Source organism: Salvelinus namaycush, chromosome 1 (genome assembly GCF_016432855.1).
Source record: "Salvelinus namaycush isolate Seneca chromosome 1, SaNama_1.0, whole genome shotgun sequence".
In the NCBI taxonomy this organism is placed as follows: domain Eukaryota; kingdom Metazoa; phylum Chordata; class Actinopteri; order Salmoniformes; family Salmonidae; genus Salvelinus; species Salvelinus namaycush.
In genome coordinates this window covers 25,306,046-25,331,928 of record NC_052307.1, presented here as the reverse complement: position 1 = coordinate 25,331,928, position 25,883 = coordinate 25,306,046, and the positions used below count along the sequence as shown (strand labels likewise).

The following is a 25,883-nucleotide window of genomic DNA, read 5'->3' as shown; positions in this document are numbered from 1 at the left end:
GATAATGTCTAAAGCTGCACTAAAGTCACCCGCGACAATAAAGACTGCTTCCGGGTGAGCGGATTCCTGTTGGCTAATGATCTTGTACAGTTCGCTGAGTGCCGTCTTGGTGTTTGTTTGTGGCGGTATGTACAGAGCTGTTATAATAACACACGTGAATTCCCTCAGCATATAGTGGGGTCGGCATTTTAGCATCAGAAACTCCAGGTTGGGTTAACAGGAGCTTGCAATGTTTTCAACGTAGGTCCACCAGGAATTGTTTATGAGAAAACATACCCCTATCTCTCTGACTCTAACCAGAAGCCGCCATTCGATCCATTCAAAATATGGAGAAGCCATCTGGTTGAATAGCAGAGCCGATTGTATTGTCCGTAAGCCATGTCTCAGTAAAAACAAAGTCCCAGCATTCCCTGATGTCCCTCTGCAATTGAAGCCTTGCTGTGAGTTCACAAAGTTTATTTTCCAGCAATTGGACATTAGCCATCAGTATACTAGGAAGAGGAGGCAGTTTAGTTTGGATGTATTTATGCATTTATATTCCAAACAATAGCCAGTGTTTTGGAACACTGGCTTATGTTTTGGAATATTAAACAATAACCCTACGTACATGCTTTGCTTTCAGTGTGAGCTTTCCTCCTGTCAGGATTATTGTCAGTGACAATATTGCGTGTATACCCTTTTTTGTGCTTAAATCGGTTAAGCTGCCTACCTACCTCTCTCCTTACAATCCAACTACAGTGGATAGGTTACCAGTTGTCTGGGTCTATCTTAGTCCCTGTGGAGCAGCCTGAGAGAGGACTGAAGTGTGAGAGCATGAGGAGCCTCATCCTGTAGGAGCACTGAGGCAGGCTGGTGAGACCTTTACTGACTGCTGTTGGGAATCCTGAGGTTGAACCACTAATTCAAATCAACACTCCTATTCCCTTGACTCACGTAGCAGAGCAGACCTTTTTTACTGCCCCCTGACCTTTGAAAAATAGTACATTTATGAAAGACTACCTGAAAGGAATACAAATAGGTTTTACTTCTTGAGTTCAGCTCTCTGACTTTAAAGCACAAACTAAGACGTAAAACAATGAATCCCAAATGTGGATGAAATATCTACAGCTGATGCAACCCTTGCTGTGTGCCACCACACCATGATGTTTTACATTTACATTTAAGTCATTTAGCAGACGCTCTTATCCAGAGCGACTTACAAATTGGAAAGTTCATACATATTCATCCTGGTCCCCCCGTGGGAATTGAACCCTGGTCCCCCCGTGGGAATTGAACCCACAACCCTGGCGTTGCAAGCGCCATGCTCTACCAACTGAGCCACACGGGACCATGTTTTCTTTGTGTCTTAAATTGAAAACAGTACAGCTCCTCATTAGAGCCCCAACCAATGACTGTATGTGAATGGACAAAGCCATTGATCATGTGACACCATTCATTCCTATGTGAAGACTCAACAGCACATTGAAGCCAAATTAAGTTGGTTAAGATGGCATCTCAAGGACACATAACATGCACAGTTTGAGCTAATCCAGGAAGTGATGTTGCAGGCTAGCTCAGTGCTCCCCCTCTTATTGAATAACTCTAGTTGAAGGCCAACCAGGGTCCTCCGTCTGCCGTTAGCAACTAAATTGTCCTTATAACTTTTTCTGTGTGTGATTTTAAAATGATTGGTTCAAGGACATACATCTGGTATATTATTGGTACCATGATTGTCTTCTAAAAATGTTATTTACACGAAGTTTTACATTTTTCCATTGACTGGGGATCTTGTTTTCTGCAGTTCTGCACTTGGCCTTGAACTTCCGTGGCTTCAGTGAGAGGGGGCAGTTGTTCTCTCCTGGCACCAACACAGGGGCAGAGGAGAGGAAGCAGGGACTCTGCTCTCTCTCCACTAGCCCTGTCAGTGCACTGGAACATTGGATAAAGGGAATCGGACTGAGTATGTGATGTCAAGTGGGAGTATTGCTGAAATCCTGGCCAGATTCTTTCCCTCCCACAGCTGCATTGGTTTGGAGGAAACTATAAAAACAATGGCTTAACTTGAGGTCTTAATTGCAACCAGAGCAGGCTTGTTTACTGAGAGTCAACAAGAAAACCAGAGAGCTCTCTGCCTAGCTTCCTGTGTACTAATGAACTAACAGCTTTATGGAGACGAGGTTTCACTCCTACTCTTAATTATGTACGGCTTAGTTGTTATTAATGTCAGCAGTCATTTACAGTGTGATAGGCATTAGAATAGAGTCTGCTAGTTTTTATTTTTGCTTTTTAAGTCTTATTTCCCCTCATGTGCTGGCAAAGGTAAATTCATGACAGCGTTGCAAGTTTTCTGATGTCTCTGTAATTTCCACTGTCTCTATTCACCATCTTACAGTGAGTGGGGTGTGCAGACCAATGGAGCTGCAGTAAACAGTTGTACCTAAGAAGACAGTATAAAAAGCCTCATTGGTAATTTTGTGTTCAGTCAGTGTAACAGGCCTTTCATGTGCTCCCCGCAAGGGCACAATGCTTCCCCTCGCCCTGCTGTGTACTTTACTGTAATATCTTCACATTCGCATCAACAAGTTACACAATTAACCACATAGCTTTATGTACAAGGAAAAACGAATAAATCAGCCACATTGGAAAATGCTAAAATCTTTAGAGAATTATTTGTTTGAGCCCATCCCTCAGATGACATGACTGAAGAACTTTGCTGACAATACACTTTAGCCCCATCCACCCTGAATAGCTACACATTAATTCAGGTTGAACTTCCTGTGAAGGAGGAAGTAGAGTCTACTGAATCAATCTTCCTCTCTGTTCTCATTCTCCTCAGCACAGCCCAGTCGAACCTAACCACAGCTCCAGTGGAGGCTTCTGAGTGGAGGACGGCTCATAATAATGTCTGGAACTGAGCAAATGGAATGGAATCAGACACATGGAAACCATGTGTTTGATACCATTCCACTAATTCCGCTCCAGCCATTACCACGAGGCCGTCCTACCCAATTAAGGTGCCACCAACAACCTACGTATGCACAGCTCTCAACACAGGCTGTAACTCTCAACACAGGCTGTAACTCTCAACACAGCATGTAACTCTCAACACAGGCTGTAACTCTCAACACAGCCTGTAACTCTCAACACAGCCTGTAACTCTCAACACAGCCTGTAACTCTCAACACAGCCTGTAACTCTCAACACAGCCTGTAACTCTCAACACAACCTGTAACTCTCGGGGGTTTCTAAAGTCATGGGTGCCAGCTCACTACTACTGTAGTTTTCCCAGCAGTCCTCTCTTTCTACAGTATGTGTGCTTTATTACTGGCAGCTGTGCCCATTTATGTTGCTACATTTACTGTTGCTTCAAAATGTACTCATCATGCAAAGCCTGATTCATGCGTCACCAAATAAAAACACAGACTGGCTTTATGGTGGAGGAGGAGGAGGGAGTGATGGAATTTCTAATGGAATAATGGACTATACCCCTTAGCAAATTACAAGTAAAAATGTTAACACAATATTTGTTTTGCTTGGATTTCATAGTTCCCTATTGAAATATAACTTATTTCAAAACCTTATTGTTTAATAGTTGAAAGTCACAACCTCTGATAGATTTAAACAGGTCAATGAACATCATGTGGCGCTATAATAGTATAGCTACAGTATGTTTTAGAGACTCCTGTACAGAACACTTGTGTTACTATACGCCGGTTAGTTACAGGTTGCTTGATCAGGAAAATTGCAAAAATAATTACATTTTCCTCCAGTGGAAACCATGACGTGTTTCATAGAGCCCTGGGTTCCATATGACGCAGGCAGAGTTGGATTGTAGAAGGGAGCCTCACATGAACCTTGCTCTGTCTACATGTATCAAGCTTGTTGGGTCTTACCTTATCTCCTGGGTGTGGTCGCATCACAGACACACGTTCATAGCCTTTCCTCAGCAAAACCCACAGAGCATCCAGCTTGCCCTGCAATCACAGAGCAGTACACAATACCAATAAGATGCTTTTTGTGCATGGTTTTGTGTTGGTGTGACTATAAGTCGCTGTGCAACATACATTTACACACTATACTAATACTTTACTTGAATTTCCAGGGATTATCTTCGAACTCAACCCATAACTTCCTAATTTTCTCAATGCATGTCTATCTGTTACCAATTAGAGTGTTCACTTTGTAGATTGAAATTCAATTTAATTATAAAACAGCTGACCCAGATTATTATCAAAGCCAGAACCTGAACAAATGATATTTGCTCATTGTGAATTCTGCATAGACCAAGCCATTAATAAGAGGTTGGGGAAGGGGCAGAACAAAAATAATCTGTTTTTCTACACAAAACTACTGGTTCTGCAGCCCTTGTCCCCTGGAGGTCAGTCCAGTGTGTATCTGGTTTCAATTAGCCATCCCCTGCTGACTGTCAGGACATATAGAACAATGCCTTTAACTAGCGCCTGGCCCTGTGTGTAGGGGCTCCATACCAGTGGTCACGTAAGGACTGGGACCCCAACACTAAAATATGAAATGCCTACATAATAAACTCCAGCTTCAACCCATCCTATCAGTTAAATACATGGCCATATATAAAGGAACCTATGTTGAGTATGTGATTGAACTTGACAACTGTGTGTGCAATGTATTGTCCAGGTCAATACCTTAATTGGTGAGTACCACTTATGAGGGCCAGGAGGCTTGCGCGTGCCATTGTTGAGGATGCGAGTCGGGGTCTGTATAAACTCCTGCTCGGGCATCTTCACCCTGGCGTTCTTGGCCTTCTCCAGCTTGGCTCCCTCCTCAGTAGAGCCTTTCTCACCCCAACGCACCTGACAAATAACAAGAGGTTTTAAGATCGGTCTAGCTTCATTTCAACCAAATTCAATCAGTCAGATCAACCACTGAGTGTGTGCTTGATTGTTTGCCATTGCTGTTCTTCAAACAGAGTCTTCCTATGTCAAATAGCATAGAGAGGACAGCTGTAGATTGTGAGGGAGGGCAGGTACATTACAGTAGTATGAAGTACAGTAGTGGGAATGAAATCTGGTTGTCAGAACTTAAACACAGCAGGGCTCCAGGGAAGCTCACCTCCATCCTTTTGATTCCACCCACACCTCTGCCCCCATAATAGGAAGCATCAACCGTGGGCCACTTCTTCTTGGGCATCCCATCTTCTTCCTCATCCTGAAGTGGGGGGAAATAGAGAGAGTGTGTAAAGACAGGTGTTAATATCTCACATGTGGTTCACAGTATCTAAGACAGGGTTAATGTAGGTCTGAGATGATTGATCATTTCACACACACTGGTACTGTTGGTTCTGAGATACAGTTTAAACACCAAGCCCCCTGTCTCTCCATCTTTCATATACCCTACTCTCAGTCTAATATTTCAGGCCCTGGGTATGATTTCCTTTATTGTCTAAGTCAGTCTCCATCTACTCACTCTCCCCCTCGCCTCATTACCTCCAGTCCCGTCCGTGGCGTGCGTCAGATCAGAGGAAATGACAGAGCCCACAGCCCACCTCCTCATGTTTCAGCTCTTTCACAGGCCCAGATTCAGACTAATTGAATCCATCAGGACTATGATCTGGGCCTGCCAGGGAGGAGGTGGCAATAACAATAGGCTGACGCCATCACCCTCACTGACCCACAGAGAGACACAGACAATGGGCAAAGAGCTTCACAGAAATAAAGGAGAAGATACCTCCTATATGATCTAATTGAATTGGAGTGGGGGAGATGCTTACTTCACCAATTTTGTGTGGACATTCCATGTGCCGGGTTAATGAGGTGATCTTACGACAATCGATATCTTACAAAATCAACATCTAAAAGAAGCACTGGTATAAACATAATGATATCAGTTGAGAAGACAAGTACTTGGATTGTGATACTACAGTATACACCTGCCTCTCTATTCTTTCCTGATGACAACCATAGTCGCGTACCCCCCCCCCCCCAAAAAAACAATAAAATGGGTCTATAATAAAAGGAAATAATTGCAACATTTATGAAGAGAGTGTGTGCTGTAAAAAAGCTTAATGACATTCAAATGAGTCAAATTTGATAGAATTCTGTTAACAGTTGAAAATGTTTGTAAGTAGAGTCATTTGCGGTGCTGTTTGTTGTTCACTGTGAAAGTATTTATTGTTGTGAAGTATTGTTTGTTTCATCTGATTAGTCAGTGAATTTCCAGAGGTCTGGAGGGATTTCAAGGAAAGGATTCCTAACAGATGGCTCTTAAATAAGGCCTTAGTTGAAACCTTAAACTTAAAGAAAATCCCATACAGTGAAGTAAAGGGACAATTATTCTCAGCTTTATTTTTTATCATACTGTACATGGGGGGGTATAGAAATTGATTATCAATTTGTACAGTGACCAGAGAAGGGGGCTGTTCAAAGAAGATCTCCTGCCTTTTTTATCAGAATGTATTTGCTGGGAGTAAGGGGTGGTCTAGGACTACATGAGGCGTGGAAAAAGACAGGTCTTCATAGTGGGAGGGCGTTGTCCTGACCATGCTCTGGTTGATGGATACAGTACTACATATCTATCATGACACTACTTCAAAGACAAAACCACAGCAATTGGGCGGAAGAAATATCTTGGTCATATGTCAGTCTATAAAATCATGGGGAATATTCCAAATGGTCAGTGAGGTTTGTGATTATTGAAGAAAATGGACCAAAAGCAATGGTTTCCAACACCTATTAACATTCTAAATGGTTTTGCTACATGTCAGTCAGTCAACTATAACCTGGTAGCTTACAGTAGTGTATCTCTCTATTTCACTAAAACTATCCACCAAAAGTATTATTACTTTACCTATAAAACAAATGGCGGAAAGTGTATTTCTCTTCTGCTTAATGGCCATTACATTTAGAGCCATATCATTGTGCTACGGTGAGTGAATAGAGACTTCTCTACCCTTCCAGAGACAATCTCTAACTATAAAGTCAGACATACTGTGGAAAATCTAACCCACACTCCAACAGTAATCAAAATAAAGGGTTTCTTTTTTTCATGTATTTTTTCTTACCGAACTGTCTTCCAGTACTGGTGGTGGTGGCTCATGGATCATCTGTTGTTGGGGGGGTGAAGAGACAGAGTTTACATTCATGTAATGAGCATGTAAGAAAACATACATGTACTTCAAAATACACATTTAAAAACAGGGTTACATGAAAACACATGGCTCAGGAATAGTTTTTTTCTCTCCCTTGTTCAACTATTTACAAGCGACTGACCTAGAAATCTGCCATCCAGATTCCTAAACCTGGGATGTTGGTTGGGTGGGGAGCGGAAGAGGGATGGGGTGGGGGAGAGTAAAGGGCATGCGAGTGTATGCTCCATGCGCACTTGTTTTTCTGTTTTCAACTGTGATGAATTTCAAGGAAACCAGTGTAAAGCATATTGCAGGAAAAGGACATCTTAAAACATTTTACAGACAGCTTTTGACTAACAGCTCCTCCTGTTGGATTTAGGCAGAGCCCTGTGATGATGTAGTAGAATATTATAATCATTGAAATGTTTAGTAAATATAGATAAAACTGTATTTTCCTCAGATTCACTTCTCAATCTATAGCAAAATACATGCTTGTGGTGTGTCTATGGCCAACAAAACTTTGAGCAACTATAACTGTAAGCACTTAGAAAATAACCTGGCCAAGACAATTAATATACATGACTTGAAATGATACTTATTTTCCTCTGTGCTTCCCAAAGGCTGGAATACTAGCTGATTTCCCATGGTAACCTAGCATCACTTTCCTAACAGTGCTGGGAAAGGATTTCCACCGAAAATAACTGACAAGAACTATAAAGGTAAGGAGAGAGAGAGTAACATAGTAAAAACTGGCATATTTTTCTGCGTCTTTCCAACTTTTCTGTTTCCAGGCTGGTAAAACAGATATTGAAAGGGCAATACACACCATAGACCAGAAGTGTTGCATTTTGTTAGGCATGGTTGGGAGGGAGAGGCAGTAGATTGGAGTTGGCATGGAGTTATTCTGAGAATGACTAACCTATGTATTCTGGGAAAAAGATGGGACCTCATGGAATTTGTTTTAGGAGCTTTGGCAAACATGAACACTGTGTGATTGTGTAACCTACTTCCCATATCTTGATGATGGCGTAAGTTTCCTCTCTCCTCTCAATGTTTTTGTCTAAATACTAGAACAACACTGAGAAGCTACATTGCCCTTGACCTCCATCAGCTGAGGGGGCAGCGGTTCTGTGACCTCCAGTCGAACAAATGACTTCAACAGAGGGACTAATTACTTCAGCACACATTTACCACTGGGCTTTGACCTCTGGTGACCTCTGGGCATAATGGACTAACAAAATCAATTGGAGGCCAAAAAGGCCAAGGAGTCTCATCCTTCACTAACTCATAACCGTCTCACCGTGGGAATGTTGTTCAGGTAGGTAAGGTGCTCTGAGTGTGCCAAAATCAGACAAAAGAACTCTGTAAAATAAATCCATGATCACAGTGTATAAACAGTATAAAGAGTTGTCTCAGAAAATACTTGGTGGAAATCCTGTAAGCTACACATGAGTTTACCTACCGTATAGGGCAATTTGTGTTTCATTTAAAAAGGTTACAGCTTGTAAGACACTGTCCATGAGTGTGAATGTGACAGATAGTGTATGTGACTCACCACAGTGCAGCAGAGAGGCCAGAACCACCAGAGCAGCATGAAGACTAAGAGCATCATGAGGATGAGCAGGGCGATGGCCAGGATGGTTCCATCAGACTGGGACAGACAGAGAGTGAGGGACACCGGTCAAACTCAGTCTCTACTGAGCTTCACAACGGTGCAAAGGCTGAGAACCATCAGAAAGTTCAAGTGCCTGTTAATGTGTAACTACAGGGGAATAACATAATAAGGCATAGTTTGAGACAGTTATTGGTTCCTGTGAATCTTTGATGGGGTACTGCATAGCACATAGTTGTGTTGCACAGTGGTGTGGTGCATTTTGTTCTTACACAGCTCACAGTTGTAATGGTGACTGAACTGGAGATGAAACTAAGACCTTCATTCATGCTGACATAGAGGTTGGCTGCCCTGGAACACAGATGGAGTGTAAAGAGATAGAGTGTGGTGAGGATGGGTGACAGAAATATCGGCAGATAAATAGCAGATAATTATAAAACCTGATATTCATTCAGTGATGGTATTACTTACATTCCCTCTTCCTGTAGAATAGGGGCAGGACAGAGGAGATATGTATCTTCCACTATTAGTGGCTTCACACCTAGAGGAGTAGAGGAGAACGAAGGGTCACCCATACACAAACCATAATGGTTCTGCTGTAGTCAGAGTGTAATTCAGACTGCACAGATCAAACTTCCATTTCAATCATCAGAATACATTGACCTTTCGAGAAGTGGCGCAGATGCAGACATGTATCAGGAGCTTAGATGTACAGTGTCTTCAAAATGTATTTACATCCCTTTACTTTTTCAAAAACAAATTGTGTTACAGGCCGAATTTAAAATGGATTCAATTGAGAGTTTGTGTCACTGATCTACACAAAATATCCAATATTGTCCAAGTGGAATTTTGTTTGTAGGGAACTTTAGAAATTAATGCAAAATGTAAAGCTGAAATGTCTTGGGTCAATAAGCATTCAACCCCTTTGTTATGGCAAGCCTAAATACATTCTGGAGTAAAAATGTGCTTAACAAATCACATAATAAATTGCATGGACTCATTCCGTGTTCAACAATAGTGGTTAACATGATTTTTGAATGACTACCCCATCTCTGTACCGTACACATACAAATATCCATAAGGTCCCTCAATCGAGTAGTGAATTTCAAACACAGATCAAACCCCAAAGACAAGGGAGGTTTTATAATGACTCGCACAAAATGGGCACCGATTGGTATATGTGTAAAAAGAAAAAAAGCAGATGCTGAATATCCCTTTGGTGATTTATTAACTAGGCTTTGGGTGGTGTATCAATACACCCAGTCCCTATAAAGATACAGGCGTCAATGTGACAATGCTCAGGGATTTCACCAAGAGGCCATGGTGAGAGACAAATTCACCTTTCAGCAGGACAATAACCTAAAACACAAGGCCAAATCTACACTGGAGTTGCTTACCAAGACGACATTGAATGTTTCAGTTTTTACTTAAATCGGCTTGAAAATATTTGTCAAGATTTGGCAGTCTAGCAAAATGGCTGTCTAGCAATGATCAACAATCAACTTGACAGAGCTTGAAGAATTTTAAAAGAATAATGGGCAAATATTGTACAATCCAGGTGTGCAAAGCTCTTAGAGACCTACCTAAAAAGACTCACAGCTGTAGACGTAGGGGTGTGAATACTTATGTAAATTATATATTTCTGTATTTTATTTTCAATAAATTAGCAAATAAAATAAAATAAAAAGTTTTCACTTAGTCGTATGTGGTATTGTGTGTAGATGGGTAAGGAAAAAATATATTTAACCAATTTTGAATTCAGGCAGTAATCTGGATGTCAAGGCTGTGGGTAACTGGTGAAAGGAGTCAGGCTGAGATGCGTGGACAAGATATTTAATACAAGAAAACACCAGTACAAAACACAATACTGTGGTGCAGGAAAAAATACCGGTACCACGAATAAACGGGCGTAACAACAAAACCCGGCAACAATAATACCAGCCGTAAGATACAGCCTAACAATAAAACAAACATGCACACAAACATGGGGTAAACCAGAGGGTTAAATAATGAACATGTAATGAGGGGAATTGAAACCAGGTGTGTAGAAAACAAAGACAAAACAAATGGAAAATGAAAAGTGGATCGGTGATTGCTAGAAGGCCGGTGACGTCAACCACCGAACGCCGCCCAAACAAGGAGAGGGAAAGACTTCGGCGGAAGTCGTGATAATACCCCAGCCGCGCGCCGAACCCGGCCTCGGGGACGACCCGGAGGACGAGGCGCAGGGCGATCCGGATGGAGACGGTGGAAATCCCGCAGCATCGAAGGGTCCAATATGTCCTCCACTGGCACCCAGCATCTCTCCTCCGGACCGTACCCCTCCCACTCCACGAGGTACTGAAGGCCCCTCGCCCGACGCCTCGAGTCCAGTATGGATCGGACTGCATACGCTGGGGCCACCTCAATGTCCAGAGGGGGCGGAGGAACCTCCCGCACCTCAGACTCCTGGAGTGGACCAGCTACCACTGGCCTGGGAAGAGACACATGGAACGAGGAGTTAACACGGTAATCTGGGGGAAACCTCGTTCACTCTCCTCAGGACTTTGAATGGCCCCACAAACCACGGACCCAGCTTCCGGCAGGGCAGGCGGAGGGGCAGGTTTCGGGTCGAGAGCCAGACCTGGTCCCCCGGTGTTGCGGTGGCGGTCTGCGCTGGCTGTCTGACGCCTTTCTGACTGCCCGCTGAAGGTGCACATGAGCGGCATCCCAGGTCTCCTCAGCGCGCCTAAACCAGTCGTCCACCGCAGGAGCCTCGATCTGGCTCTGATGCCACGGCGCCAGAACCGGCTGGTACCCCAGTACGCACTGGAAAGGGGAAAGGTTGGTAGAGGAGTGGCAGAACGAGTTCTGGGCCATCTCTGCCAAGGGTATGAACGCCGCCCACTCCTCCGGACGGTCCTGGCAATAAGATCGCAGAAACCTACCCACATCCTGGTTTACTCTCTCCACCTGCCCGTTACTCTCGGGGTGAAAACCTGAGGTAAGACTGACCGAGAACCCCAGACGTTCCATGAACGCCCTCCAGACCCTTGACATGAACTGGGGACCTCGATCAGATACAATGTCCTCAGGCACCCCGTAGTGCCGGAGGACATGTGTGAACAGGGCCTCCGCAGTCTGTAGGGCCATAGGGAGACCGGGCAAAGGAACGAGACGGCAGGACTTAGAAAACCGATCCACAACGACCAGGATCGTGGTGTTACCCTGTGAGGGAGGCAGATCCGTCAGGAAATCCACAGACAGGTGCGACCACGGCCGTTGTGGAATGGGCAAGGGTTGTAACTTCCCTCTGGGCAGGTGCCTAGGGGCCTTGCACTGGGCGCACACCGAGCAGGAGGAAACATAAACCCTCATGTCCTTAGCCAAGGTGGTCCACCAGTACTTCCCACTAAGACAGCGCACTGTCCGACCGATGCCAGGATGATCAGAGGAGGGTGATGTGTGGGCCCAATAGATCAAACGGTCGCGGACAGAAAACGGAACGTACAGACGCCCAGCTGGACACTGGGGGGAGTGGGTTCTGTACGTAACGCCCGCTCGATGTCCGCATCCAGCTCCCACGCCACCAGGCAAGAGGACGGAAGTATGGGAGTGGGATTCCATGGGCCGCTCCACTGTGTCATACAGCCGGGACAGTGCGTATGCCTTAGTGTTCTGGGAACCTGGTCTGTAGGACAAGGTGAAGACAAAATGGGTAAAGAACAGGGCCCACCTTGCCTGGCGAGTGCTCAGTCTCCTCGCAGCCGGGATGTACTCCAGATTGTGGTGGTCAGTCCGGATGAGAAAAGGGTGTTTAGCCCCCTCAAGCAAATGTCTCCACGCCTTCAAGGCCTTGACAACAAGCCGGTCCCCCACGTCATAGTTTCATTCCGCCGGGCTGAGCTTCTTCGAAAAGAAGGCACAGGGGCGGAGCTTTGGTGGCGTACCCGAGCACTGAGAGAGCACGGCTCCTATCCCAGCCTCGGACACGTCCACCTCCACTATGAATGCCAAAGAGGGATCCGGATGAGCCAGCACCGGAGCCGAGAGAAACAGAAACTTCAGGTGATCAAAAGCCCTGTCCGTCTCAGCCGACCACTGCAAACGCACCGGTCCCCCCTTCAGCAGTGAGGTGATGGGAGCCGCTACCTGAACAAAACCCCCGATAAACCTCCGGTAGTAGTTGGCAAACCCTAAAAAACGCTGCACTTCCTTTACCGTGGTGGGAGTCGGCCAATTACGCACGGCTGAAATGCGGTCACACTCCATCTCCACCCCTGAAGTGGAAATGCGGTACCCTAGGAAGGAGATGGACTGTTGGAAAAACAGGCATTTCTCAGCCTTGACGTACAGGTCATGCTCCAACAGTCGACCAAGCACCTTGCGCACCAGGCACACATGCTCGGCGCGTGTAGCGGAGTATATCAGAATGTCGTCGATATACACCACTACACCCTGCCCGTGCAGGTCCCGGAAAATTTTGTCTACAAAGGCCTGGAAGACTGATGGAGCATTCCTCAACCCGTACGGCATGACGAGGTACTCATTGTGCCCTGAGGTGGTACTAAATGCTCTTCCACTCGCCCCCCTCCCGGATACGCACCAGGTTGTAAGCGCTCCTGAGATCCAATTTTGTGAAGAAGCGCGCCCCGTGAATTGACTCGATCGCACTGGCGATGAGAGGCAGCGAGTAACTGTACCTCACAGTGATTAGGTTGATGCCTCGATAGTCAATACACGGGCGCAGACCTCCATCCTTTTTCTTCACAAAAAAGAAACTCGAGAAGGCAGATGAAGTGGAGGGCCAAATGTACCCCTGCCCCAGAGATTCGGAGACATATGTTTCCATAGCCTCCGTCTCCTCTTGCGACAGGGGATACACGTGACTCCTGGGAAGTGCTGCGTCTACCAGGAGATCTATCGCACAATCCCCCTGTTGATAGGGTGGTAATTGAGTCGCCTTCTTTTTACAGAAGGCGAGAGCCAAATCGGCATATTCAGAGGGGATGCGCACGGTGGAGACCTGATCTGGACTTTCCACCGTAATAGCACCGACGGAAACCCCTAAACACCTCCCCGCGCACTCTCCTGACCACCCTATGAGAGCCTTCCATTGCCACGAAATAGTGGGGTTATGACAGGCCAACCAGGGTAGGCCCAGCACCACGGAAAACACAGGAGAATCAATAAGAAAGAAACTGATTCTCTCCTTATGACCCTCCTGCGTAACCATGCCCAGTGGAGCGGTGGCCTCCCTAATTAGCCCCGATCCTAATGGTCGACTATCTAGGGCGTGCACAGGGAAAGGCATATCCACAGGAACAATGGGGATCCCTAAACTATGGGCAAATGATCTGTCAATAAAATTCCCAGCTGCGCCTGAATCTACGAGCGCCTTTTGCTGGGAATGCGGGGAAAACTCAGGAAAATATATAAACAAAAACATGTGAGCAACAGGGGGCTCTGGGTGAGCCTGGTGCCGACTCACCTGGGGTGACACGAGAGTGCCCTGCCTGCTGCCTCGACTCCCAGAGGAACCTCCCCAGCACCAACCAGCAGTGTGCCCTCTGCGGCCACAGATGGTGCAGGGAACGGCCCCTCCTCCGGACGCCCTAGGCGCAGCACCTCCCAGCTCCATGGGCGTCGGAGCGGTGGTGCTGGGGGATGGAACTGACAGGCCCCGACCCCGACGTCCGTGGGTAGCCAGCAGGTTATCCAGCCGGATGGACAGGTCCACCAGCTGGTCAAACGTAAGAGTGGTGTCCCTGCAGGCCAACTCCCGACGGACGTCCTCACGCAGACTGCACCGTTAGTGATCGATCAGGGCCCTGTCGTTCCATCCCACGCTGGCGGCCAGGGTCTGGAAGTCCAAGGCGAACTCCTGTGCGCTCCTCGTCCCCTGCCTCAGGTGGAACAGACGTTCACTCTGCGTAATGGTCCAACACCGCTTCTCCTTCCCCCCATACGGCGTTGGCCCACTCTAGGGCTTTCCCTGAGAGACAGGAGACGAGGGCGGACACACTCTCACGTCCTGAAGGCGCCGGTTGGACGGTCGCCAGGTAGAGTTCCAGCTGGAGTAGGAACCCCTGGCATCCAGCAGCCGTCCCATCATATTCCCTCGGGAGCGCGAACCGAATCCCAATGGGACCGGGTGAAGGAGGGGTGAACCGTGGTGCCTGTTGTAGTGGTGCTGGTGGAGGCGCTGGAAGTACTTCTCCTCTCTCCCATCGGTCCATCGTCTGCAGCACGCGATCCATAGCGGTGCCGAGACGTTGCAACATGGTCGCATGCTGCAGGACCCGCTCCTCGACCGCCAAAGGGGGGTTGTCTGCTCCTGCTGACTCCATTTATGAGGTGCGTGTTTCTGTCAAGGCTGTGGGTAACTGGTGAAAGGAGTCAGGCACAGGAGAGCCGAGATGCATGAAGAAGGTATTTATAACACCAGTACAAAACACAATACTATGGTGCAGGAAAGAATACCAATAACAATAAAACAAACACGCACACAAACATGGGGGAAACCAGAGGGTTAAATAATGAACATGTAATGAGGGGAATTGAAACCAGGTGTGTAGAAAACAAAGACGAAAACAAATGGAAAATGAAAAGTGGATCGGTGATGGCTAGAAGGCCGGTGACGTCGACCGCCGAACGCCGCCCGAACAAGGAGAGGGACTGATTTTGGCGTAAGTCGTGACAGTGGAACAAAATGTGGAATAAGTCAAGGGGTATGAATACTTTCTGAACTGTATATCATGTCCCAAATCTCTCTTCAATTGATGTCTGGAGTTCATTGACTAATGATCATGAAATTACATCATCTTATTGGATTTTCGGTATTGTACTGTGACATAATTAGTGATCACAACAGAGAGCAGTTGTAATTTCTCTTGATGGTAACTCATTTAACATACCAATCTAATATAATACAGAGATGCTTAAGGACCGTAGTTCAATACCCTAGTCCTGACACCCATTTGACAGAGCAGAGACAAAGGCAATGATTAAAAGCATAGCCTTCATTTTTAAAGAGAACCTCTAGTCTTTCTGTGTCCAACTTATGAAACGTTGGAAAACAGATCCAGTGAGCATGGTCATTGCCCAAGACTGCCTGTTTATCCTGGCTCAGGGTTAACATACCCCTGCACTGAGGAAATCAACATGAGCGCTCCACAGCAAACGGATGACCACTCCTCTCCTCTCCAGTAACACCCTGCAGGACGGAGGGGAGGAATTGGGACCAGGAGGAGATCAATACTGCAGCCTGCCAAGCTGAGCTCAGAGCCAACACAAACCCAGATATCCCATTCAGAGTTCAACTCAGCGGTCACCCACCTTATACTAAGCTATCAAAGGGGACTGAGAGAGCTGAGGGCCTCTTTGAAGACAGGCAGACTGGGTGACTGGCTGACTATAAAGGACCATTTAATACCATAGGGATCTAGATGCTGCCGCCAACAGCTTCGCTTCATGTCACAACACTTTATTACACAGTTTACTCTGTGTGCATGATAAAAGGTAATATAAAGTTTTACTACTGAGTGCAGACATGTGCCCACTGTTAAAGCTTACTCAATAAATTACCAGAAATTACAGCCAAATGTTATTGGTCACATACACATATTTAGTAGATGTTATTGCAGGTGTAGCAAAAAATATTGTGTTCCTAGCTCCAACAGTGCAGACCAGCCTATTTAACCAATACTGAGACAATTTAACATGACATTGCTTCTGAGAATACAATTGTCACGAATACCACCGAAGGTGGCTCACCTTCCTGTTCGGGTGGCGCTCGGCGGTCGTCGTCGCCGGTCTACTAGCTACTAACCTGTTCCTTGTTGGGGTTTTGGGATGGGTGTTATTTAAGTTCGTTTAGCCCGCTTGTGTTTGTGCGAGCTTGTTGCTATTTCACGTTAGTGGTGTTTGTGTTCTTTTGGGTTTTCGCTGTCCGGTATTTGAGTAACTATGGTTTTGGGTTTGTTGCGCCTGTGTTTTGGGCTTCACCCATGTTTGTAACTGGGTTTACTGTGTGAAAGGACATTAAAGCACTTTTCCCGTCAACCTTCTGCTCTCTGCGTCTGACTCCACACCCATCACTCTCCAGACGTTACAACAATAACATGGCTGTACTGCTGTCTGTCAAGTAAGATTTGTGGAGAACTATACAATCCCAATAAAATTGTGATTACTCCGGTTCCTGGGCATTTCTAAAGAATAAAGTCTTATCACGTCACAAGGGGTGGATTCTCATCTTTAATACAGTGCCTTCGGGAAGTATTCAGGCCCCTTGACTTTTTCCACATTTTGTTAGGTTACTGCCTTATTCTAAAATTGATTGAATAAAAAAAATTACTCTGCAATCCACACACTATATGGCATAATGACAAAGTGGAAACAGGTTTTTAGAAATGTTTGCGTATGTATTGTATAAAAACAGAAATACCTGATTTACATACAGTTGAAGTCGGAAGTTTACATTCACCTTAGCCAAATACATTTAAACTCAGTTTTTCACAAATCCAGACATTTAATCCTAGTAAAAATTCCCTATCTTAGATCAGTTAGGATCACCACTTTATTTTATGAATGTGAAATGTCAGAATAATAGTAGAGAGGATGATTTATTTCAGCTTTAATTTTTTTCATCACATTCCCAGTGGGTCAGAAGTACATATACACAATTAGTATTTGATAGCATTGCCTTTAATTTGTTTAACTTGGGTCAAACGTGTTGGGTAGCCTTCCACAAGCTTCCCACAATAAGTTGGGTGAATGTTGGCCCATTCCTCCTGACAGAGCTGGTGTAACTGAGTCAGGTTTGTAGGCATCCTTGCTCGCACACACTTTTTCAGTTCTGCCCACACATTTTCTATAGGATTGAGGTCAGGGCTTTGTGATGGCCACTCAAATACCTTGACTTTGTTGTCCTTTTTGCCACAACTTTGGAAGTATGCTTGGGGTATGCTTGGGGTCATTGTCCATTTGGAAGACCCATTTGCGACCAAGCTTTAACTTTCTGACTGATGTCTTGAGATGTTGCTTCAATATATCCACATAATTCTTCTTCCTCATGATGCCATTTAATTTGTGAAGTGCACCAGTCCCTCCTGCAGCAAAGCACCCCCACAACATGATGCTGCCACCCCCGTACTTCACAGTTGGGATGGTGTTCTTCGGCTTGCAAGCGTCCCGTCCCCCCCCCCTTTTTCCTCCAAACATAACGATGGTCATTATGGCCAAACGGTTCTATTTTTGTTTCATCAGGCCAGAGGACATTTCTCCAAAAAGTACGATCTTTGTCCCCATGTGTAGTTGAAAGCCGTAGTCTGGCTTTTTTATGGTGGTTTTGGAGCAGCGTCTTCTTCCTTGCTGAGCAGCCTTTCAGGTTATGTCGATATAGGACTCGTTTTACTGTGGATATAGATACTTTTGTACCTGTTTCCTCCAGAATCTTCACAAGGTCCTTCGCTGTTGTTCTGGGATTGATTTGCATTTTTTATAACAAAGTACATTCATCTCTAGGAGACAGAACGCGTCTCCTTCCTGAGCGGTATGACGGCTACGTGGTCCCATGGTGTTTATACTTGCGTACTATTGTTTGTACAGATGAACGTGCTACCTTCAGGTGTTTGGAAATTGCTCCCAAAAATGAACCAGACTTGTGGAGGTCTACAATTGTTTTTCTGAGGTCTTGGCTGATTTCTTCTGATTTTCCCATGATGTCAATCAACAGGCACTGAGTTTGAAGGTAGGCCTTGAAATACATCCACAGGTACACCTCCAATTGACTCAAATTATGTCAATTAGCCTATCAGGAGGTTCTAAAGCCATGACATAATTTTCTGTAATTTTCCAAGCTGTTTAATGCCACAGTCAACTTAGTGTATGTAAACTTCTGACCCACTGGAATTGTGATACAGTGAATTATAAGTGAAATAATCTGTCTGTAAACAATTGTTGTGAAAGTAGATGTCCTAACTGACTTGCCAAAACTATAGTTTGTTAACAAGAAATTTGTGGAGTGGTTGAAAAACGAGTTTTAATGACTCCAACCTAAGTGTATGTAAACTTCCGACTTCAACTGTAAGTATTCAGACCCTTCGCTATGAGACTTGAAATTGAGCTCAGGTGCATCCTGTTTCCATTGATCATCCTTGAGATGTTTCTACAACTTGTTTGGAGTCCACCTGTGGTAAATTCAATTGATTGGACATGATTTGGAAAGACACACACCTGTCTATATAAGGTCCCACAGTTGACAGCGCATGTCAGAGCAAAAATCAAGCCATGAGATCGAAGGAATTGTCTGTAGAGCTCCGAGACAGGATTGTGTTGAGGCACAGATCTGGGTAAGGGTACCAAAACATTTCTGCAACATTGAAGGCCCCCGAAAACACAGTGGCCTCCATCATTCTTAAATGGAAGATATTTGGAACCACCAAGACTCTTCCTAGAGCTGGCCGTCCGGCCAAACTGAGCAATCGGGGGAGAAGGGCCTTTGTCAGGGAGGTGACCAAGAACCCGATGGTCCTTTACGGTAGAGTGGCCAGATGGAACCCACTTCTCAGTAAAAGGCACATGACAGCCCGCTTGAAGTTTGCCAAAAGGCACTTGAACTCTCAGACCATGAGAAACAAGATTCTCTGGTCTGACGAAACCAAGATTGAACTCTTTGGCTTGAATGCCAAGCGTTACGTCTGGAAGAAACCTGGTACCATCCTTACGGTGAAGCATGGTGGTGGCAGCATAATGCTGTGGGGATGTTTTTCAGTGGCATGTACTGGGAGACTATCGAGGGAAAGATGAACGGAGCAAAGTACAGAGAGATCCTTGATGAAAACCTGCTGCGGACTGCTCAGGACCTCAGCCTGAGGCGATAGTTCACCTTCCAAGAGGACAACGACTCTAACCACACAGCCAAGACAATGCAGGAGTGGCTTCGGGACAAGTCTCTGAATGTCCCTGAGTGGCCCAGTCAGAGCCCGGACTTGAACCCGATCAAACATTTCTGGAGAGACCTGAAAATAGCTGTGCATCTCCCCATCCAGCCTGACAGAGCTTGAGAGGATCTGCAGAGAAGAATGGGAGAAACTCCCCAAATACAGGTGTGCTAAGCTTGTAGCATCATACCTAAGAAGACTTGATGCTGTAATCGCTGAAAAAGGTGCTTCAACAAAGTACTGAGTAAAGGGTCTGAATACTTATTATAAATTAGCAACATTTTCTAAAAACCTGTTTTTATTTGTCATCATGGGGTATTGTGTGTAGATTGATAAGGAAAATAAACAATTTCATCAATTTTAGAATAAGGCTCTAACGCAACAAAATGTGGAGGTCAAGGGGTCTGAATACTCTCCGAAGGCACTGTATCTCCATGATGATGCTCACTGGAGCCATCAGGGCAGCATCTGTCACAGGGAGGAAGGAATGCTCCCGACCTCTCTTCACTGCCAAAGTTCGGAGGGCCTGTATTTGCTGCTGCTGCTTTTCCTGGAGACATGGACATTCAGTTGCTGAACACATGTAGCTACACATTGCTCCTTTCCTACGAGGGCTGGAGCCTTTGGAGAATATGGAGAGGCGGTAGAGGAGTGGTGGTGTCTGTGGTGATGGTCAAGGGGCGCATTAGGAGTTCTGCAGATTATAGAAGAGCGCACCGTGGGACGATTGGAATCAATCATATGAGGCCATTGACACTCAACCACAAGAAACAATGAGCCAACAGTGGCCAATTACACATGGCGCCTGCTGTGTCTGAAATGACTGAGCTGTTTAGGGGTTAACATGTTCTACTGGACAGTTGGTACACATATCTTTGGGTTTACATCTGAAAGAAGGGATGGAGGAGGGAAGTAAACAAAGAGGTGGTGTATCCTTTTTTCCTACATTTTTTCATGTCTTCCGCTTGGGGAGTTGGATGTTTAATTACATTCTGGGTCACCGTAAACCTGTTCTCTTCAACACTAATTCAGAGTAGAAGACATTTGTTAGCAGTCCTCAGGTCATTCCTGCTAAGTAGCACCATACTGTAAAAGGTATAAAACCGTAATATTGAACGCAGCTGAAGACTGTACTTTGATCTGCTATCAAATTCCATAGATTAAATTCTTCATGGCCTAAACATGCCCTCATCCTCTTCTTCTCAGGCTCAGACTATATTTTCTCTTTGTTTGTAATTAGAGCATGCCCTCCCACAGCTATATGTTGGCATGCATCGGAGGGGGCTGGTCTCACACATCCATTAAGCCACTTCAAGACCACAGGGGGAACTTGGATGTGCCTCCAGGGCTTTTCCCCAGACTGCCTTGTGTGTGGCACTGTTTCCCTTTATCTTCTAGCTCTGGTACAGTCTCAGGCCGTTAAAGTACAAATGTACCCTTTAAAAACAAAAACCAGTAATACCAGAAACAAATGGCATAGGCACTTGTTTGGGCATAGAGAACCCCTACTGATCTCCTGAATGCCACTTTTGGGAAGCATTATGAAACATCAATAAGAAAACATTGACTTTTACTGTGTCTAACTCATAGCACCACGTCTGTCATACATTTCCTGAGCAGCTTTACTCTTACAGCTGCAGTAAATACGACTTTGTGTGTCCTATTGCATGATTAGGACACACAGACCACAGGTCTTTAAACCAAACAGAACACAGGTCCACTGTTTATTCATTTTGAGTTGGTGCTCCACTTACTCTTGGTGAGTGTGTCGTTGATTCGGAAACTGCACAGGACCTTATGGACATTCCGAGCATGGAGGAAGCCATTTCCTCTCACCACCACCTGGAACGTTTCTAGAGAGGGAAGAGAGAAACACAATGACTGAGGAGGCATACAGCCAGTTAGAGTGTAAAACTGAACTGAATTTGTCACACCATGTGTTCAAGCTAACATCTGAGTCTATCATCTCAGCATCTCACACTCTGGTCACATTCAGCCAACAAACTCTAAACCACCATGCCCTGACCATAGTGGTTGTTGAAGATAAACTATTTATCTGAATGCCTTAAGAATTGAGAGTTTGCAGTCAATGAGACTTCAACTGCAGTTGTCCAGACATTTGGAGATGTAGTGGCTCTCTGGAGCCAATACCACATAACGCAGAAAACATGAAGTGTAAATACTTATTTTTACAGTGAGGAAAGTGGTGTGTTGTAAGACTGTAGAATGGACAATGACGGCAGCATTACACATCAGATAAGAGAGAAAGCAATTGTTTGTGTCCTTAGCACAGTAGTTTTGTTGGGACTAGGTCCAGGTTGAATCGTTCATGACAAAAGAAGTTGCTGCTACTGTGTGTCGGAGATATTTACTGCACACCAGTCTGCTGGCCCTGCCAAGTCAGATTGGTTTTCTCGTCCTGTTGTGCGCTCCAATATGAGGGGGCCTTTAAATGTCTGATTAAATGATCTGAGAGGCCAGAGAGGATAAATATGGGCCAGAGGTCTATACACTTACCTCCTGCACAGATACTGGAGGGTTCCACTGCCAGGATCTCAATACAGGACTTCTTTAAGATCTGTGGGAGTAAGAGAGACATGTGGGCTTTTGGCCAAGGTTTGGCTTGTTACAGAGTGTTGTGTGTTGCTTTGTTGAGGGTATTGGTTTAATAATATAATCCCTATACTCCTTTTACTGGCAATTACAGTATCAGTGTGGACCTGTGCACCTCATTTATAGGGTCTGCTTAATGTCTCCTGTTCTCCTCTCTGTGCTCCTCTCTGTTCTTGTGTTCTGGGTGTACATCTCTCTCTATACCCCCACTGTTCAGAGAAAGTATGTGTTGTAAGCCTGAAGATCGGTTTGATTTACTGCATGCTGTCCTTCTTCATTGAGTCTGAGCCAGCAGCTTTCAGCATGCGGTTAATGGGCTCCAGATGCCAGTCAACTTGTCTGACTGACCTCTGGCTCTGTGAGAGGAACTCAGTGCCCGGGCGACAATGGCCTCTCCACGACTCTCCTTTTCTTTCATTCCTCCGCTATTGAAATAGTTTGAGCGGATACAAAAATATAAGTCAATACCTTTGAGGTGGAAGCTATAATGAATGAATGCATACACTTTGATCCTGTTTGGGTAGACTCCACTAGCTTGGATCAAAAGCTGAGAAGTCAGAGTCACAGCAGGTTTTCCTGAAATTCTGTTTCTGGTGAGTTTTGATGGATGGAATATTTCTGTTTATTGTTTTCTTTAATCCTATTCTCCCTTGTTTCCTTTTTGATTAACGTGTTAATGGATTTAGATATGTACTGCAGTGAGAATTATTGAACACAATCTCTGGATGGATGGTGCAGTGTACATTAAAGATGCTGTTATTCTAGCCTTCCCACTAGGCACAGATGTCAGTTCAACGTCTATTTTTGGTTAAGTTATCTTCCAAAAATGTCACAATAACATTTGATTTATGTTAAAAGTTGGATGAATAAAATAGTAAATTCCCTTACCTTAATGACTTTTTGCAAATCCAGTCAGTTTTTACATTGATTCAACCTTATCACGTATAATGTTTTGTTGTTGAAATGACGTGGAAACAATGTTGAGTTTTTGCCCAGTGGGATCCTTGTGTTAGTCGTCAAGTCTGAACCTCTTACCGAATCAATGACACCCTGCAGTGCTTCAAAGCCGTCATCCACTGGGAAGACATGGTCCTTGCTATCAGCAATCATTGCCAGCTGAGGAAGAAAAAAACGTGTCATACAGTTCTACACAGCCACCAACCTCTTTTCCAAATGAGGTTTGGGATACAGTTTGAGACCAAGTCAAATCAGAGCACAATGAAGCAAGATGCGTCAACACACCTGTGTCTCATTGAAGTCCTTCACCCCCACGCAGTATACTGAGGCACCCAGACTCCGCGATCGGTTGGCCTGTCAGGTATTCACAAAGGAGCAAAAACAGGAATGACTGTCGACACCTGGAATCTATTAAAGCACTCCATCAATCAAAACACAAACACTGATAACACTCCAGATAGCTACAGTCTTAGAAAAAAAAGTGCTATCTAGAACCTAAAAGGGTTATTCGGCTGTCCCCATAGGATAACCCTTTGAAGAACTATTTTTGGTTCCAGCCGAAGAACCCTTTTGGAACCCTTTTTTCTAAGAGTGTACTCTGGACACCGATGTGTAGATTTGACAAATAGCTAAGAGCATTGACCTCTGGCTGACTGATATTCAATATCGCTTCTAAAAAGAATTAGACGTTGAAGGTAACCCTTTATTGGCTATAGCCTGTAAACTAGAGCCAACAGAGCCCATGAGCCAAATGTTACATTTCATGAACATCTGAAAGAAGGCCCTACAGAGCTAAGCTGACAATATTATTCAATATGAGTGACAGGAAGTTTCAAACTATTGTTGCAAGGCTCCCTGTCCAGGGTAAGTGACACTTTCCCCACACATTTTGAAAGCTACTGAGAGAGATATCAGCCTCACTTCATCAATGTCTGAGTGGCTGGCCTTGCTGTCTGCATGTGTCCAGGGGTGTTTGGAAGTGATTAAAAAGCCCCAGCTTTGCACCCCTGCTGCACTTGCACACCCAATCCCAGCCCAGTCTGGGGGGGGGTAAATCATTGGTTCCTTTTGCAGATGTGTGGCGAATGACTGGGCCTTTTTAATTCACCGGGCAGATGGGATATATAAATCTGACAGACGCTTTGACCTCCTTTCCCTTCTCTGAAAAGAGGGGATCAAAGTGTTACTGAGGTGATGTACAGTATATGGTGCTGGTGTTTGATCTGTGCCCACAGGAGTGCAAGTTCTGTTTACAATTTGTGGTCTTGTCTCCCTCTCGCTCGCTCTCTCTCTCTTTCCCTCTCAATTAAATTAAATTCAAAAGGCTTTAGTGGCATGATAAACATATGTTTACATTGCCAAAGCAAGTGAAATAGATAATAAACAAAAGTGAAATAAACAATCAAAAATAAACAGTTAACATTACACTCACAAAAGTTCCAAAGGAATAGAGACATTTCAAATATCATATTATGGCTATATACAGTGTTGTAACGATGAACAAATAGTCAAAGTACAAAAGGGAAAATAAATAAACATAAATATGGGTTGTATTTACAATGGTGTTTGTTCTTCACTGGTTTCCCTTTTCTTGTGGCAACAGGTCAAAATCTTGCTGCTGTGATGACACACTGTGGTATTTCACCCAATAGATATGGGAGTTTATCAAAATTGGATTTGTTTTTCGAGTTCTTTGTGGGTCTGTAATCTGAGGGAAATATGTGTCTCTAATATGGTCATACATTTGGCAGGAGGTTAGGAAGAGCTGCTCAGTTTCCAACTCATTTTATGGGCAGTGTGCACATAGACTGTCTTCTCTTTAGAGCCAGGTCTGCCTATGGCAGCCTATCTCAATAGCAAGGCTATGCTCACTGAGTCTCCAATTTGTCAAGTAATTATATTTTTGTTTTCTCATGATTTGATTGGGTCTAATTGTGTTGCTGTCCTGCGGCTCTGTTTGTGTTTATGAACAGAGCCCTAGGACTAGCTAGCTTAGGGAACTCTTCTCCAGGTTCATCTCTCTGTAGGTGATGGCTTTGTTATGAAGGTTTGGGAATCACTTCCTTTTAGGTGGTTGTAGAATTTAACGGCTCTTTTCTGGATTTTGATAATAAGCAGGTATCGGTCTAATTCTGCTCTGCATACACTATTTGGTGTTTTACGTTGTACACTGAGTATGTTTTTCCAGAATTATGCATGCAGAGTCCCATTTTGTGAATTCTTGGTTGGTGAGCGGACCCCAGACCTCACAACCATAAAGGGCAATGGGTTCCATAATTGATTCAAGTATTTTTTGCCAGATCCTAATTGGTATGTAGAATTTTTTGTTCCTTTCGATGGTGTAGAAGGCCCTTCTTGCCTTGTCTATCAGATCGTTCACAGCTTTGTGGAACCTGTGGCGCAGATGCTTAGGCTGTGGCATGTACAGTTTTTTGTGTGCTCTAGGGCAACGGAGTCTAGATGGAATTTTTTGGAACACCATTATTTTTGTCTTACTGAGATTTACTGTCAGGGCCCAGGTCTGACAGAATCTGTGCAGAAGATCCCTCCTTGGTTGGGGACAGAAGCACCAGATCATCAGCAAACAGTAGACATTTACTTCAGATACTAGTAGGGTGAGGCCGGGTGCTGCAGCCTGTTGGGGCTCAAGCTGCATCCCTGTCTCACCCCACGGCCCTGTGGAAAGAAATGTGTTTTT

General features: G+C 44.8%; 1 protein-coding gene across 5 annotated transcripts in view; it reads right to left on the bottom strand.

The window, feature by feature from the left end:
* Positions 1 to 25,883, bottom strand: part of antxr1a (ANTXR cell adhesion molecule 1a) — a 59,016-nt gene that overhangs the window by 9,086 nt on the left and 24,047 nt on the right. For 4 of the 5 annotated variants that reach the window (XM_038962083.1, XM_038961813.1, XM_038961941.1 and 1 more), the window contains exons 7-17: positions 23,471 to 23,539; positions 23,264 to 23,344; positions 22,133 to 22,193; positions 21,370 to 21,468; positions 9,165 to 9,234; positions 8,966 to 9,044; positions 8,637 to 8,732; positions 7,016 to 7,057; positions 5,068 to 5,163; positions 4,641 to 4,808; positions 3,873 to 3,953 (exon numbers count right to left, since the gene is read on the bottom strand). In XM_038962083.1, coding sequence (XP_038818011.1) covers positions 3,873 to 3,953; positions 4,641 to 4,808; positions 5,068 to 5,163; positions 7,016 to 7,057; positions 8,637 to 8,732; positions 8,966 to 9,044; positions 9,165 to 9,234; positions 21,370 to 21,468; positions 22,133 to 22,193; positions 23,264 to 23,344; positions 23,471 to 23,539 — 942 coding nt within the window. The remainder of the gene's footprint in view (positions 1 to 3,872; positions 3,954 to 4,640; positions 4,809 to 5,067; positions 5,164 to 7,015; positions 7,058 to 8,636; positions 8,733 to 8,965; positions 9,045 to 9,164; positions 9,235 to 21,369; positions 21,469 to 22,132; positions 22,194 to 23,263; positions 23,345 to 23,470; positions 23,540 to 25,883) is intronic. The other variant, XM_038961870.1, reaches the window with a different exon arrangement.